The sequence below is a fragment of the Salvelinus alpinus genome, chromosome 18, assembly GCF_045679555.1.
Source record: "Salvelinus alpinus chromosome 18, SLU_Salpinus.1, whole genome shotgun sequence".
Taxonomy (NCBI): domain Eukaryota; kingdom Metazoa; phylum Chordata; class Actinopteri; order Salmoniformes; family Salmonidae; genus Salvelinus; species Salvelinus alpinus.
In genome coordinates this window covers 31,844,923-31,857,609 of record NC_092103.1, presented here as the reverse complement: position 1 = coordinate 31,857,609, position 12,687 = coordinate 31,844,923, and the positions used below count along the sequence as shown (strand labels likewise).

The 12,687-nt window shown below is 45.1% G+C and overlaps 1 protein-coding gene across 1 annotated transcript in view; it reads right to left on the bottom strand.

Moving 5' to 3' along the window:
* Positions 1–12,687, bottom strand: part of LOC139544185 (laminin subunit gamma-3-like) — a 245,472-nt gene that overhangs the window by 23,188 nt on the left and 209,597 nt on the right. The window contains exons 18-21 of the mRNA XM_071351006.1: positions 8,956–9,151; positions 6,138–6,391; positions 4,426–4,502; positions 3,848–3,982 (exon numbers count right to left, since the gene is read on the bottom strand). Coding sequence (XP_071207107.1) covers positions 3,848–3,982; positions 4,426–4,502; positions 6,138–6,391; positions 8,956–9,151 — 662 coding nt within the window. The remainder of the gene's footprint in view (positions 1–3,847; positions 3,983–4,425; positions 4,503–6,137; positions 6,392–8,955; positions 9,152–12,687) is intronic.

Here is a 12,687-nt window from a genome sequence, read left to right as displayed (position 1 = left end):
ACTACTCAGGATCGAGGGAAAGATGAACGGAGCAAAGTACAGAAATATCGTTAATGAAAACCTGCTCCAGAGCGCACACGACCTCAGACTGGGGCGAAGGCGACAACCACCTGTGCTATGCAAGAACATTTTGTGCCAATGAATTGAAGTTGAACATCTTCTAACGCATCCGTTGAATTAAATGTGCAATACAAAAGTGTAGTGCCTAGGCCTATTTTATTAAAGAAACCCTGACTGTTGACATACGCAACAGATCGCAAAGCAGGGAATCCCCATTCCACATTGAGCTAATTTTTGGAAATGGCAAGTTCACCTTTTCCTCCATAAATGCATATCAAGTGCAAGTACGCTTCCCAGCAGCTCACATTAGCAGGATGGGGGGCCTTTTCATTAGGAGGGGCCTCTTTTTTTTATTTATTTTTTTATTTCACCTTTATTTAACCAGGTAGGCTAGTTGAGAACAAGTTCTCATTTGCAACTGCGACCTGGCCAAGATAAAGCATAGCAGTGTGAACAGACAACACAGAGTTACACATGGAGTAAACAATAAACAAGTCAATAACATGGTAGTCAATAACATTTTAGCTACCGTGGATAGCTAAAATAATGATAAACACTTCCTCAATTTAAATATTAGACCTATGGGGACACCTATAGCCTACCTTTGGCAGACCAGTACTAGTGATCATTGTAGCCTTTTATCGTCTAGATGTTGAAATATCTCCATGCCTAGAATAAAAACCACCAGACTCATTTGAATGAAAAAAAAATCTAATTACATGGGGCAGTTTAGAAAAATGAATCCAGTGCACATGCTAGGATAATCATGACATAACCAACGTCTCTAGTAATACTATAGCTGTCTCTCTATCCCCCCATTAAACTTTCCTTGACAATTCATTTGATAGTGTAACGACTCTCCTCCTCCTCTTCATCCGAAGAGGAGGAGCAGGGATTAAACCAAGGTGCAGCGGGTTGTGAATACATATAGATTTATTTGCTGACGAAGACGAACACAAAAACTTATACTTGCATAAACTACAAAACAACAAACGACGTTAAACAGACCTGAACTGGTGAACATAAAAAACAATGCACTCATGAACAGGAAAGAACGAACGAGAGACGAGACAGTACCGTGTGGTGCAATAAACACAGACACAGCGACAACCACCCACGACAAACAATGTGAAACAACCTCCCTATGTATGTCTCTCAATCAGAGGAAAACGAAAACACCTGCCTCTGATTGAGAGCCATACAAGGTCAATTAAACCTGACACTTAACATAGAACAAACACAGACTGCCCACCCATCTCACGTCCTGACCCACTAAACACAACAATACAAAAGGAAAACAAGGTCAGGAACGTGACAGATAGTCAACTAATGTTAGGCGTTAGGCTATGCTATAATGTAGCCTAGACATTCTTTCTGATCGACTACAGCCAGGAAGATGAGCCTAGTTTTTTTTTTTTATACGTTTTTAGGGAAGGAAAAATGTGATTTGTGTGTCTGAGGTGTGCAGGTGACTTTGATTGATGAGTCTTTTTAGGGTGTGTGTGTGTCTGTGTGAGTTCACTAATTCTCTCCATGTCCATTCAGAAACGTTGTCATGGAACATATGAATGTTGTTTCCAACTCCCCATCAGCAACTGCCGTAAATCCGTCTGCATATTGAACATTGAGATTGCCGAAAGACCAGTCTCTTTGGCAATGACAAGGAGTGGCAAGGAGTGGAATGTTAGCTAAAGAGAGCGGTACCCAGGCTAACTCCAGTGTGCTCTAAACAGCTGCTATAAAGAGCAGGATTCATGACCTTGTTTTGTGGGGCACCACTACAGCTAACACCACACCTGGGTCCTATTTGGGAGAAATATCCCGAGGAGAAAAGGAGAGGAGCAACAACATTGTGTAAATGAAGTACTGTGTTGAGATATTGCTTCAAGGGACATGTCTGTTTTTATCCATGCAGGTTAACAGGCTTTTTTGCACCTCATGTTGAGCCTTTAAAATGATGTTGTGTTGGAGGAATGGTGCGGCAAGAAAGAGAGAGAGAGAGAAAGAGGGGCCGTGTGTGTATCTGCGTGTGTACTGTGTAGGTTTGTATGTATGTTTAGATTAGAGATTAGAGAGTTTAATAGTCACATGTACAGGGTTACAGATGTATTACAGGGTACAGTGTAATTCTTGAGCTCTGAGCTCCAAAAATGCAGGACATATTAACAACTGTGGCAATGATACATATCCATTGTGGTGGAAGCATGGAGGGAGCAGCAGGGGAGCGGCAGGAGGGAGAGTGGGAGCAGGGAGGGAGCAGCAGGGGGGCGGCAGGAGGGAGAGTGGGAGCAGGGAGGGAGCAGCAGGGGGGCGGCAGGAGGGAGCAGCAGGGGGGCGGCAGGAGGGAGAGTGGGAGCAGGGAGGGAGCAGCAGGGGGGCGGCAGGAGGGAGAGTGGGAGCAGGGAGGGAGCAGCAGGGGGGCGGCAGGAGGGAGCAGCAGGGGGGCGGCAGGAGGGAGAGTGGGAGCAGGGAGGGAGCAGCAGGGGGGCGGCAGGAGGGAGAGTGGGAGCAGGGAGGGAGCAGCAGGGGGGCGGCAGGAGGGAGAGTGGGAGCAGGTTGCTGACTGGTGGTGGTTATTCAGCAGTCTGATGGTCTGGGGGTAGAAGCTATTGGCCAGTCTTACTCTTTTTTTTGCCATGATGCTCCTGTACTGCCTGCGTCTGAGTGATGGAAGCAGGGAGAACAGGCCATGGCTTGGGTGGCTGGAGTCCCTGATGATATTCTAGGCCTTCCTGCGACACCTGGTATTGTAAGTGTCCTGGAGGGCAGACAGTGTGCACCCAATGGTGCGTTCGGCTGAGTGTACCACCGTCTGTAGCACCTTGTGGTCCGCGGCGGTGGAGATGCCATACCAGGCTGTGATGCAGTTCGTCAGAATGCTCTTGATGGTGCTCCTGTAGAACACTGTGAGGGCCCTCGGGGACAGGCCAGATTTCTTCAGCGTCCTGAGGTTGAAGAGTCGCTGTTGTGGCTTCTTCACCACGTTGTCCATGTGGTTTGACCATTTCAGCTCCTCTGAAATGTGTACGTCAAGGAACGTGAAGTGGTCCCACGCTGTCAGAGTGCCTACCTCTTCCCTGTAGGCCATCTCGTTTTTGTTGGTATTCAGGCCTACTGCTGTTGTGTCGTCAGCGAACTTGATGATGGAGTTGGAACTGTGTGCGGCCACGCAGTCGTGGGTATACAGGGAGTACAGGAGGGGACTGAGTACAAACCCTAGTGGGGCCCCCGTGTTGAGAATCAGTGTCGAGGAGGTAATGTTGCCTATCTTCACCCCCTGGAGGTGTCCCGTCAGGAAGTCCAGGACCCAGTTGCATAGGGAGGAGTTCAGTCCCAGGGCCGTTAGCTTTGTGGTGAGTTTAGAGGGCACTATGTTATTGAAGGCCGAGCTGTAGTCAATGAACAGCATCCTCACATATGTATTCCTTTTGTCCAGGTGGGTGAGGGCAGTGTTCAGTTCATTGTCGATTGCGTCGTCCGTGGATCTGTCAGGGGTATCGGCGAATTGGAGAGGGTCGAGTGTGTCGGGGAAGGAGGAGGTGATACGGTCTTTGACTAGCCTCTCGAAGCACTTCATGATGTGTGTCTGTGCGTGTGTGTGTGTGTGTGTGTGTGTGTGTGTGTGTGTGTGTGTGTGTGTGTGTGTGTGTGTGTGTGTGTGTGTGTGTGTGTGTGTGTGTGTGTGTGTGTGTGTGTGTGTGTGTGTGTGTGTGTGTTCCTGTATGCCTGCCTACGTGTGTTCTTCCACATGCCTGCATATGTGTGTGTGATATGTGTAGTTACTCACTGCTCTGTGAGGTTGCTGATGTATTCCTTTGTAGAGTTGTCCTCCAGTAGGTCCATCAGTAGAGAGTAGGTCTGGTTGGAGGCCATGAACGCCTTGGTAGCTATAGACTCTATACGACCAGACATCTCTGTGTGGCTGACAGATAGAGAGAAAAACAGATAGGGTATTAGATATATGGGCCTGACAACCACACCTGGGTTCAAAAAGTATTTGTTTGACTTCAGCTTGGTTGATCTTGTCTGCCGCAATGGAACTGAATAGAACCAAAAATGCAAGCTCAAACCCTGCCCATCCTGGCACTCCTGGCACTTCAATTATTTGACAAAAAACAACTGGTCTGCTGAGGAGAAGTCAAATGGATTCCAGCTATTGAGTCAATCTCTCCATTTCCTCTCACTAGACCTAATGTATTTCTTCTGCATAATAAGGTTTTGTATTGTTGTCATTGATTGAGGGTGTCTGTGGCAGGCCAGCCATTGTGCGACTGACAGATGGAAGAGGCAGGGCCTACATTAGGGGAGATGACCTTTGTTTGCCATAATTGGCCACTTAAAGTCTATTGAACTCCACTGACTTACCTTTTCATAAGGACCTCTGATTGGTTCACCGCTGAGTTCCATCGGTTGGGCACCGGTGGCACCTCGAAAGGAATGACCTTTGGAAAAGCATAGAAAAAATGTATGAAATGAAAGCGTGCAGAGGTGGCAGGCTAGCAGACAAAGGAAAACTGTCTGAGGACAAGGTGCTACACATGCTCTGGATAGGATGTGACGTCAGTTGATTTAAAACCTGAATCGTGACCATGCACAGTTATCAGCTAACCTTACATGACCCCAGGACCAGTGTTAAACTCACAGAAAGTAGACTGACTCAATAAAGTCATTTCAGGAAGTCATACTGAAGGCTCCAACTACAGCACATATTCACTCACTAACGTATACAGAGTCAATGTTTCCATTTACAAGTCGTAGTGCATAAATGTTGACTATTTCACTGTGTGACATTTATTTTGAGAAAGTGCTAATAAAATAGAGGAAAGTGAATCACAGTATATGACACGCAAAGATGTTCTCTTCCTATTTCAGAGCCGTTCTGCTTGTTAATGTGGAATTGCAATGCTCTGGCTCCAGGTTTGCGCGCACACACACACACACACACACACACACACACACACACACACACACACACACACACACACACACACACACACACACACACACACACACACACACACACACACACACACACACACACACACACACACACACACACACACACACACACACAGCCAAAACAAGCGCTCTCATTTCCCCAAAACCACATAACATGGCAGCCATATTCATAATAGATACCAAGCTGCTGCTAGTGAGCATGGAGTGACTGGGAAAAGCTTGAGCTGTGGGTGCAGAACAAATTGTTCATTTCATTTGAGCGTCAGTCAGAGAAACTGTGTGCTCTCTCTTTGCTCTCTCTCCATGGTAGGGATATGGAGCTTCAGAGGGAGAAATACTGCACTTTAGCCATCACTGTGGATCAATACATTACACCTCTACTGAATCATCAGTATCCTTCCCAGGATAAAAAATGCCAAAATACTTGAAATGGACAAATGACTATCTACCTCGTCAGCATATATTGTGTGAGCTCTACTGTATACATGTGAGCTCTACTGTATACATGTGAGCTCTGCTGTATATGTGTGAGCTCTGCTGTATACATGAATGTATGATACTGCTTATTATAATAAGATAAACTATAGTTATGACTGCTTCAAATGATTCAACAGCAGGCATCGATGTGTCAGAGACAGTGGCTGTGTCCCAATAAAATCCCCTTTCTACTGAAATGTGCACACGTTCACTACTTCCCACAAAAACAATAGCCTTAGATTGGTGGAGGATGGCTAGTGTGAGTGTCCACCATATTTCTTATGCCAGTCATTTACTTTCAAATCAGTGAAGGGAAGTGAACAAGTGCACACTTTGAGAGGAAGGAGAAATACAGATGTAGGATCTTAATTTGACCATCCTGTTTCAGGATTTAATAATTGTAGTGTATTTGAGGTTTAAAAAGACTTCTGAAGTTTTTAATTTCTACTTTGAAATTTCAGACAATTTTCCCTTACGAAAAATGTATCAACCCCTACAAAAATGTTGATTAATTAAAATAATTATAAATCACATTTCCTGTTGCTGTAGGATCATTTTCTGGCTGTAGCAAACTGGCTCAAATTAAGATCCGACATCTGTAATTAGGACATAGCCAAAGTGAGAGTAAATGTCCCACTGACCATGTTGTCCAGGTCCAGTGTTGCCTGCTTCAGCTGTGTCTGTGCACTTCTGACCACTGATACAGCGTCAGCAAGGGTACTACACAATGTTCTCCGCCTGTTCTCATTCCCCTCCTCCTTTTTCTCCTCCTCCTGCTCTTCCTCCATGCTGGCACTACAATGCATAGCTGGGGTAACATGGTGCAGCTGGGCTGAGAGAGTGTGTGTAGACGTCTCCACGAGAGCAAACTGTTTAACCAAGGCTTCCTTTGCCTCTGCAGAGAAACACAAAAACACTGATGTGAGAGAAAAACACACAGCATGGATCGTTACATGGATCCTTTTAATTCCATTTCAATGTTATTGTTATTTAGGACACAAGTACTGCCAGCCCCTTTATAGTAGGACTTTGTAGTGGAACTGTTGCGTTTGATTTTCTTTTCTTTAAAAAAACGTTTTATTTAACCTTTATTTAACTAGGCAAGTCAGCTAAGAACACATTCTTATTTACAATGACGGCCTACATATGATCATGGATTGCATGTGGTCAGTCGTCAATTCTCAGACTGAATTCACTGTTTGTGCTAAAAACGCTCTCTGTATGTCCGGGTGCCTTTGGTTATTGTTGTAGCTTTATGGTTAAGTTGTTTATTGCAGTGTGCCTCGCTGGTGTGACCTTCTGGCTCTATCTGTGAGAGGAGGGTGTTTACTGCATCCTCTGTGGGATGTTATCCTGCGTTTATGTGTCTGTGTCCGTCTCTCTCTCTCTCTCTCTCTCACTCTCTTGCTCTCTGTGTGTGTGTGTGTGTGTGTGTGTGTGTGTGTGTGTGTGTGTGTGTGTGTGTGTGTGTGTGTGTGTGTGTGTGTGTGTGTGTGTGTGTGTGTGTGTGCGTGCGTGTGTGTATGTACAGTACCAGTCAAAAGTTTGGACACACCTACTCATTCAAGGGTTTTTCTTAATTTTTACTATCTTGAAGGAGTTCTCACATATGCTGAGCACTTGTTGGCTGCTTTTCCTTCACTCTGCGGTCCAACTCATCCCAAACCATCTCAATTGGGTTGAAGTCGGGTGATTGTGGAGGCCAGGTCATCTGATGCAGCACTTCATCACTCTCCTTCTTGGTCAAATAGCCTTTACACAGCCTGGAGGGGTGTTGGGTCATTGTCCTGTTGAAAACAAATGATACTCCCACTAAGCACAAACCAGATGGCATGGTGTATCGCTGCAGAATGCTGTGGTAGCCAGGCTGGTTAAGTGTGCCTTGAATTCTAAATAAATCACAGACAGTGTCACCAGCAAAGCACCACCACACAATCACACCTCCTCCTCCATGCTTCACGGTGGGAACCACACATGCGGAGATCATCCGTTCACCTACTCTGCGTCTCACAAAGACACAGCGGTTGGAACATAAAATCTCAAATTTGGATTCATCAGACCAAATGACAGATTTCCACCAGTCTAATGTCCATTGCTCGTGTTTCTTGGCCCAAGCAAGTCTCTTCTTCTTATTGGTGTCCTTTAGTAGTGGTCTCTCTGCAGCAATTCGACCATGAAGGCCTGATTCACGCAGTCTCCTCTGAACAGTTGATGTTGAGATGAGTCTGTTACTTGAACTCTGTAAAGCATTTATTTGGCCTGCAATCTGAGGTGCAGTTAACTCTAATGAACTTATCCTCTGCAGCAGAGGTAACTCATGAGAGCCTGTTTCATCTCAGCGCTTGATGGTTTTTGCGACTACACTTGAAGAAACTTTCAAAATTCTTGAAATGTTCTGCATTGACTGACCATCATGTCACGAAGTAATGATGGACTTTCATTTCTCTTTGCTTATTTCAGCTGTTCTTGCCATAATATGGACTTGGTCTTTTACCAAATAGAGCTATCTTCTGTATACCACCACTACCGTGTCACAACACAACTGATTGGCTCAAACGCATTAAGGAAAGAAATTCCACAAATTAACTTGTAACAAGGCACACCTGTTAATATAAATGTATTCCAGGCGACTACCTCATGATGCTGGTTGAGAGAATGCTAAAAGTGTGCAAAGCTGTCATCAAGGCAAAGGGTGGCTACTTTGAAGAATCTCAAATATCAAATGTATTTTGATTTGTTTAACACTTTTTTGGTTACTACAGAGCAGTGTAGCCTTTTTAGCAATGTGGCAGTGTACCAGCTTGCTGTGGAGAGCGGTCGGACAGGCATAATCCTGATTAGAGTTCTCATCATAATGAAGAAGAGGGATTCAAAATTCGCTAGCTGCATGTCTGTCATACAAACAGGGATTAAGATGGTCACACACAGTTCTGCCTGCCTGCTATGAACTGTATTGTTGGAATTTAGCCTCCATTCGGTCTATGTCAATGAGCCTGTAAGCCTTTTATGGTACTTTTTCCCCTCTGCTCATAAGATAATGAGAAAGTCAGCATGTGTGGAGAGAAGATTGTAAGGCTGGTTGACTCCTGATACATGCTGATTCTGTCTCTTTCCATCCCATTATGTTTGGTTTTATCATTATATTGTTGTGTTACATCTTTAACAATGTCAAGCTGAACAGAGTCAGCTAGGCACGGACAGTCATTCCGGGTGCAGCTCGGTGTCCGCTATTCTAGGTATACTAGACAGTATAGTATGGGATAGCGTGATGCTATTGTTATCTACAGTATGAGCTAGGCCATGTGTCAGGTATAATGGACAAATAGGAGCACAGTGGTTAACAGCATTGGCAGTCAGATTTCTGCTGATATGTCCTGACTGGTTGAATGAAAAGGACAAACTGTTAGAATGTTTTCTGATTGGTCATGTGGAATGAGTGGGTGGCTGATGATTGGTTACCTTGGATAGCCAGGAAGTCCTCCAGCGCATTGGGCAGGCTGTCCTCCCCCTGATGCCCACGCTCGTGATGCTGTCGCTCATGAAGCTGTCGCATGTGATACTCGCGCACATGATGGTGGTGCCCATAGCCACTCCGGCAGTCGAAGCGTGCTAGGAGATTCTCCAAATCCTGCAACCGAGCCTTCAGCCTCCCTGCCTGTATAGGAAAACACCAGAACAGCAGACAATGGAGGATTTGTGGGAGAGATTGTCAATGATAAAAAATATATAAAGCCAGGCCTCTGTGATTAAACACATTACTGGCTGGGGTGCCAATCACTCTCAGAGTAGGCAATTAGCAGGCTCAAACTGTGTGTGAGTGTGTGTGTGTGTGTCGCTGCTAAGCACTAGCAGGTGAGCAGGTTGGTGGAGATGGCACTCCTAAAAATGAGTGGCACAGCGGTCTAAGGCACTGCATCTCAGTGCAAGAGGTGTCACTACAGTCCCTGGTTTGAATCCAGCCTGTATCACATCCGGCCGTGATTGAGAGCCACATAGGGTGGTGCACAATTTGCCCACTGTTGTCTGGGTTTGGCCGGGGTAGGATGTCATTGTAAATAAGAATTTGTTCTTAACTGACTTGCCTAGTTAAATAAAGGTTAATTTACAAAAATGATAATACCCTTTCATTTATTCACTGCTGCCCCCCATAGGTAAAATCACAGTTCTTATACTAGGCCAAGTACCACAATTAGGCTACTCAAAATACAAGACAATAGTGTATCTTGTGTTTTAAATACTCCTTCCAGGAACAAAGGAACATACAGATCAAGCGAGGAAAGGAGAGGATTTCTTCCTGTTTCTTTACTGTCCCTCTATCTCTCTCCACCCCCTTTTTTCTCTGCTGTCTGTAGAAGGGATGAAGGTGTGCAGAAAGCCAGCGGTCAGAGAGAGAAAGAGATGAGAGAGAAAACACAAACTACTTTAGCAAGAACAAGGATACTTTACAGAAACTACACAATTCTGCTATTAGCTTTGCCTGCAGAGAGCAGCCACTGTATAGAGTGTGGAACATACTGTATGAGACATGTATTTGGTGCTAATCTCTGGAGACATGAGAAAGAAACTGGATCATTAAAGCAACTGTCTGCTTTCCAAATGGCACCCTGTTCCCTATATAGTGCAGTGCACTACTTTTCACCAGGGCCCATAGGGGCACTATATAGGGAATAGGGTGACATTTGGGATACAGTTCAGCGTCTATTTCTGTAGCTGTTTTTGTATCAGTGACTTCACATTGACTTCAGTCTGATTTATTATTTATCTTGGTTTTTGAAAAGAGGACAGATGGCCACCATTGTTAGATTACAAACACACCCTTGGGTAGGAGTTTGAATAGACTTACTAATTGTTGTTTTGGAGCTAATTTTATTATGCAATGGCGATGGGTCAATAACAACAGCGGGGAGGGGGGGGGGTTTAAGGGACCACGTATGTGTGAAATGTTTTTATGGGTTTTATAGTAAAGACATTTACAGTAATTTAACTGTGGCAGTGAGCAAGGGGATGGGGTTTCAAATACTCTCATGAGTGCCAGGTAGGTAAGACCTTTAACTATGATGGCTGTGCCCTAAGCAACACGCAGGGGAGCGGGTCGAGAGCTTCGAGTTGCTCGTTCCTCCTCCAAATCACTAAGGGCTTAAAATGGTCCACACACGCACAGACGTGAAGAAGGTGTGACAGTGCCTCTTACCCCTCTAGTTACTGCCCTTGTTATCATGGAGGTGCTTTCCTTGAGCATGATATGCCGGCATAGGGGTGGAGGGGCAAGACCATGCAGGATCTTAAAGACAAGGCTTGCATCTACATACTGCTTAAAGCTATCCAGACTGAATAAATTATGTTTGTGGATGATGTAGTAGGCTTGATTACCAACAATGACGGATCAGCCTACAGGGAGGAGGTGAGGGCCCTGGAGGAGTGGTGCCAGGAAAATAACCTCTCCCTCAATGTCAACAAAATGAAGGAGCTGATCGTGGACTTCAGGGAACAGCAGAGGGAGAACGCCCCTATTCACATCGACAGGGCTGTAGTGGAGAAGGTGAAAAGCTTCAAGTTCCTTGGCGTACATATGACTGACAATCTGAAATGGTCCACCCACACAGACAGTTTGGTGAAGAAGGCGCAACAGCGCCTCTTCAACCTCAGGAGGCTGAAGAAATTTGGCTTGGACCCTAAGACCCTCACAAACTTTTACAGATGCACAATTGAGAGCATCCTGTCGGGCTATATTACTGCCTGGTACGGCAACTGCACCACCTGTAACCGCAGGGCTCTCCAGAGGGTGGTGCGGTCTGCACAACACATCACCGGGGGGACACTGCCTGTCTTCCAGGACATCTACAGCACCCGATGTCACGGGAAGGCCAAAAAGATCATCAAGGACATCAACCACCCGAGCCACTGCCTGTTCACCCCATTACCATCCAGAAGGCGAGGTCAGTACAGGTGCATCAAAGCTGGGAAAGAGACTGAAAAACAGCTTCTATCTCAAGGCCATCAGATTGTTAAATGGCCATCACTAGCCGGCTCCCACCCGGTTACTCAACCCTGCACCTTAGAGGCTGCTGCCCTATATACATAGACATGGAATCACTGGTCACTTTAATAATGGAACACTAATCACTTTAATAATGTTTACATACTGCTTTACTCATCTCATATGTATATACTGTATTCTATTCTACTGTATTTTAGTCAATGCCACTCCGACATTGCTCGTCCTAATATTTAGATATTTTGTAATTCCATTATTTTACTTTTAGACTTGTGTGTATTGTTGTGATTTGTTAGATACTACTGCACTGTTGGAGCTAGGAACACAAGCATTTCGCTACATCCGCAGTAACATCTGCTAAATATGTGTATGTGACCAATACAATTTGATTAGAATTTGATTTGAACTGCTTGGTTTGTTTTCAAAAATCTTAAGTGTTTGTTTGTGAAGTGATTAAATTGGTTTCAGAATAGAAATGGCAACAGCACCAACCTCGATTGCATGGCGCGACAGAGGGTGTTGCGGACAGCCCAGTACATCACTGGGGCCGAGCTACCTCCCATCCAGGACCTCTATATCAGGTGGTGAGAAAGGAAGGCCCGGAAAATCATGAAAGACTCCAGCCATCCAAGCCAAATACTGTTCTCTCTGCTCCGCATGGCAAGCGGTACCGGTGCATCAGGCTCTGACACCAACAGGCTCCTGAACAGCTTCTATCCCCAATACTGCTAAACAGCTAACAAAATGGCTACACTGACTATCTGAGTTAACCCTTGTATTTATTTTAAAGATGGCTAGTCAACATACCCCTATACATACTGTATCTACCTCTATCACTTCAGTATCCCTGCAAATTGTAAATATGGTATTGGAACTGACCGTGTATATAGCTTTTACTTTCTCGTGTTATTATACATTTTTATTTCTCGTGTGTTTTTGTTGTATCATATTTTATTTTTTAGTACTATATTGATATTGATTACTGCTTAGTTAGAGCTTGCAAGAAAGGCATTTCCCTGTACTTGGGCACGTGACATCAAAACCTGAAACAAACTGAGCCTGCATGCCACAGAGAGGCCCAGATAGCACTTGCAGCTAGTGTGGGAGAAACAACCAGAAGGAGAATTGGTGATTTCGGAGGGGGTTAGACTACTAAGCTTGAGTGGCAGGTTTGATGAGAGGGGCGGCCAGATGAA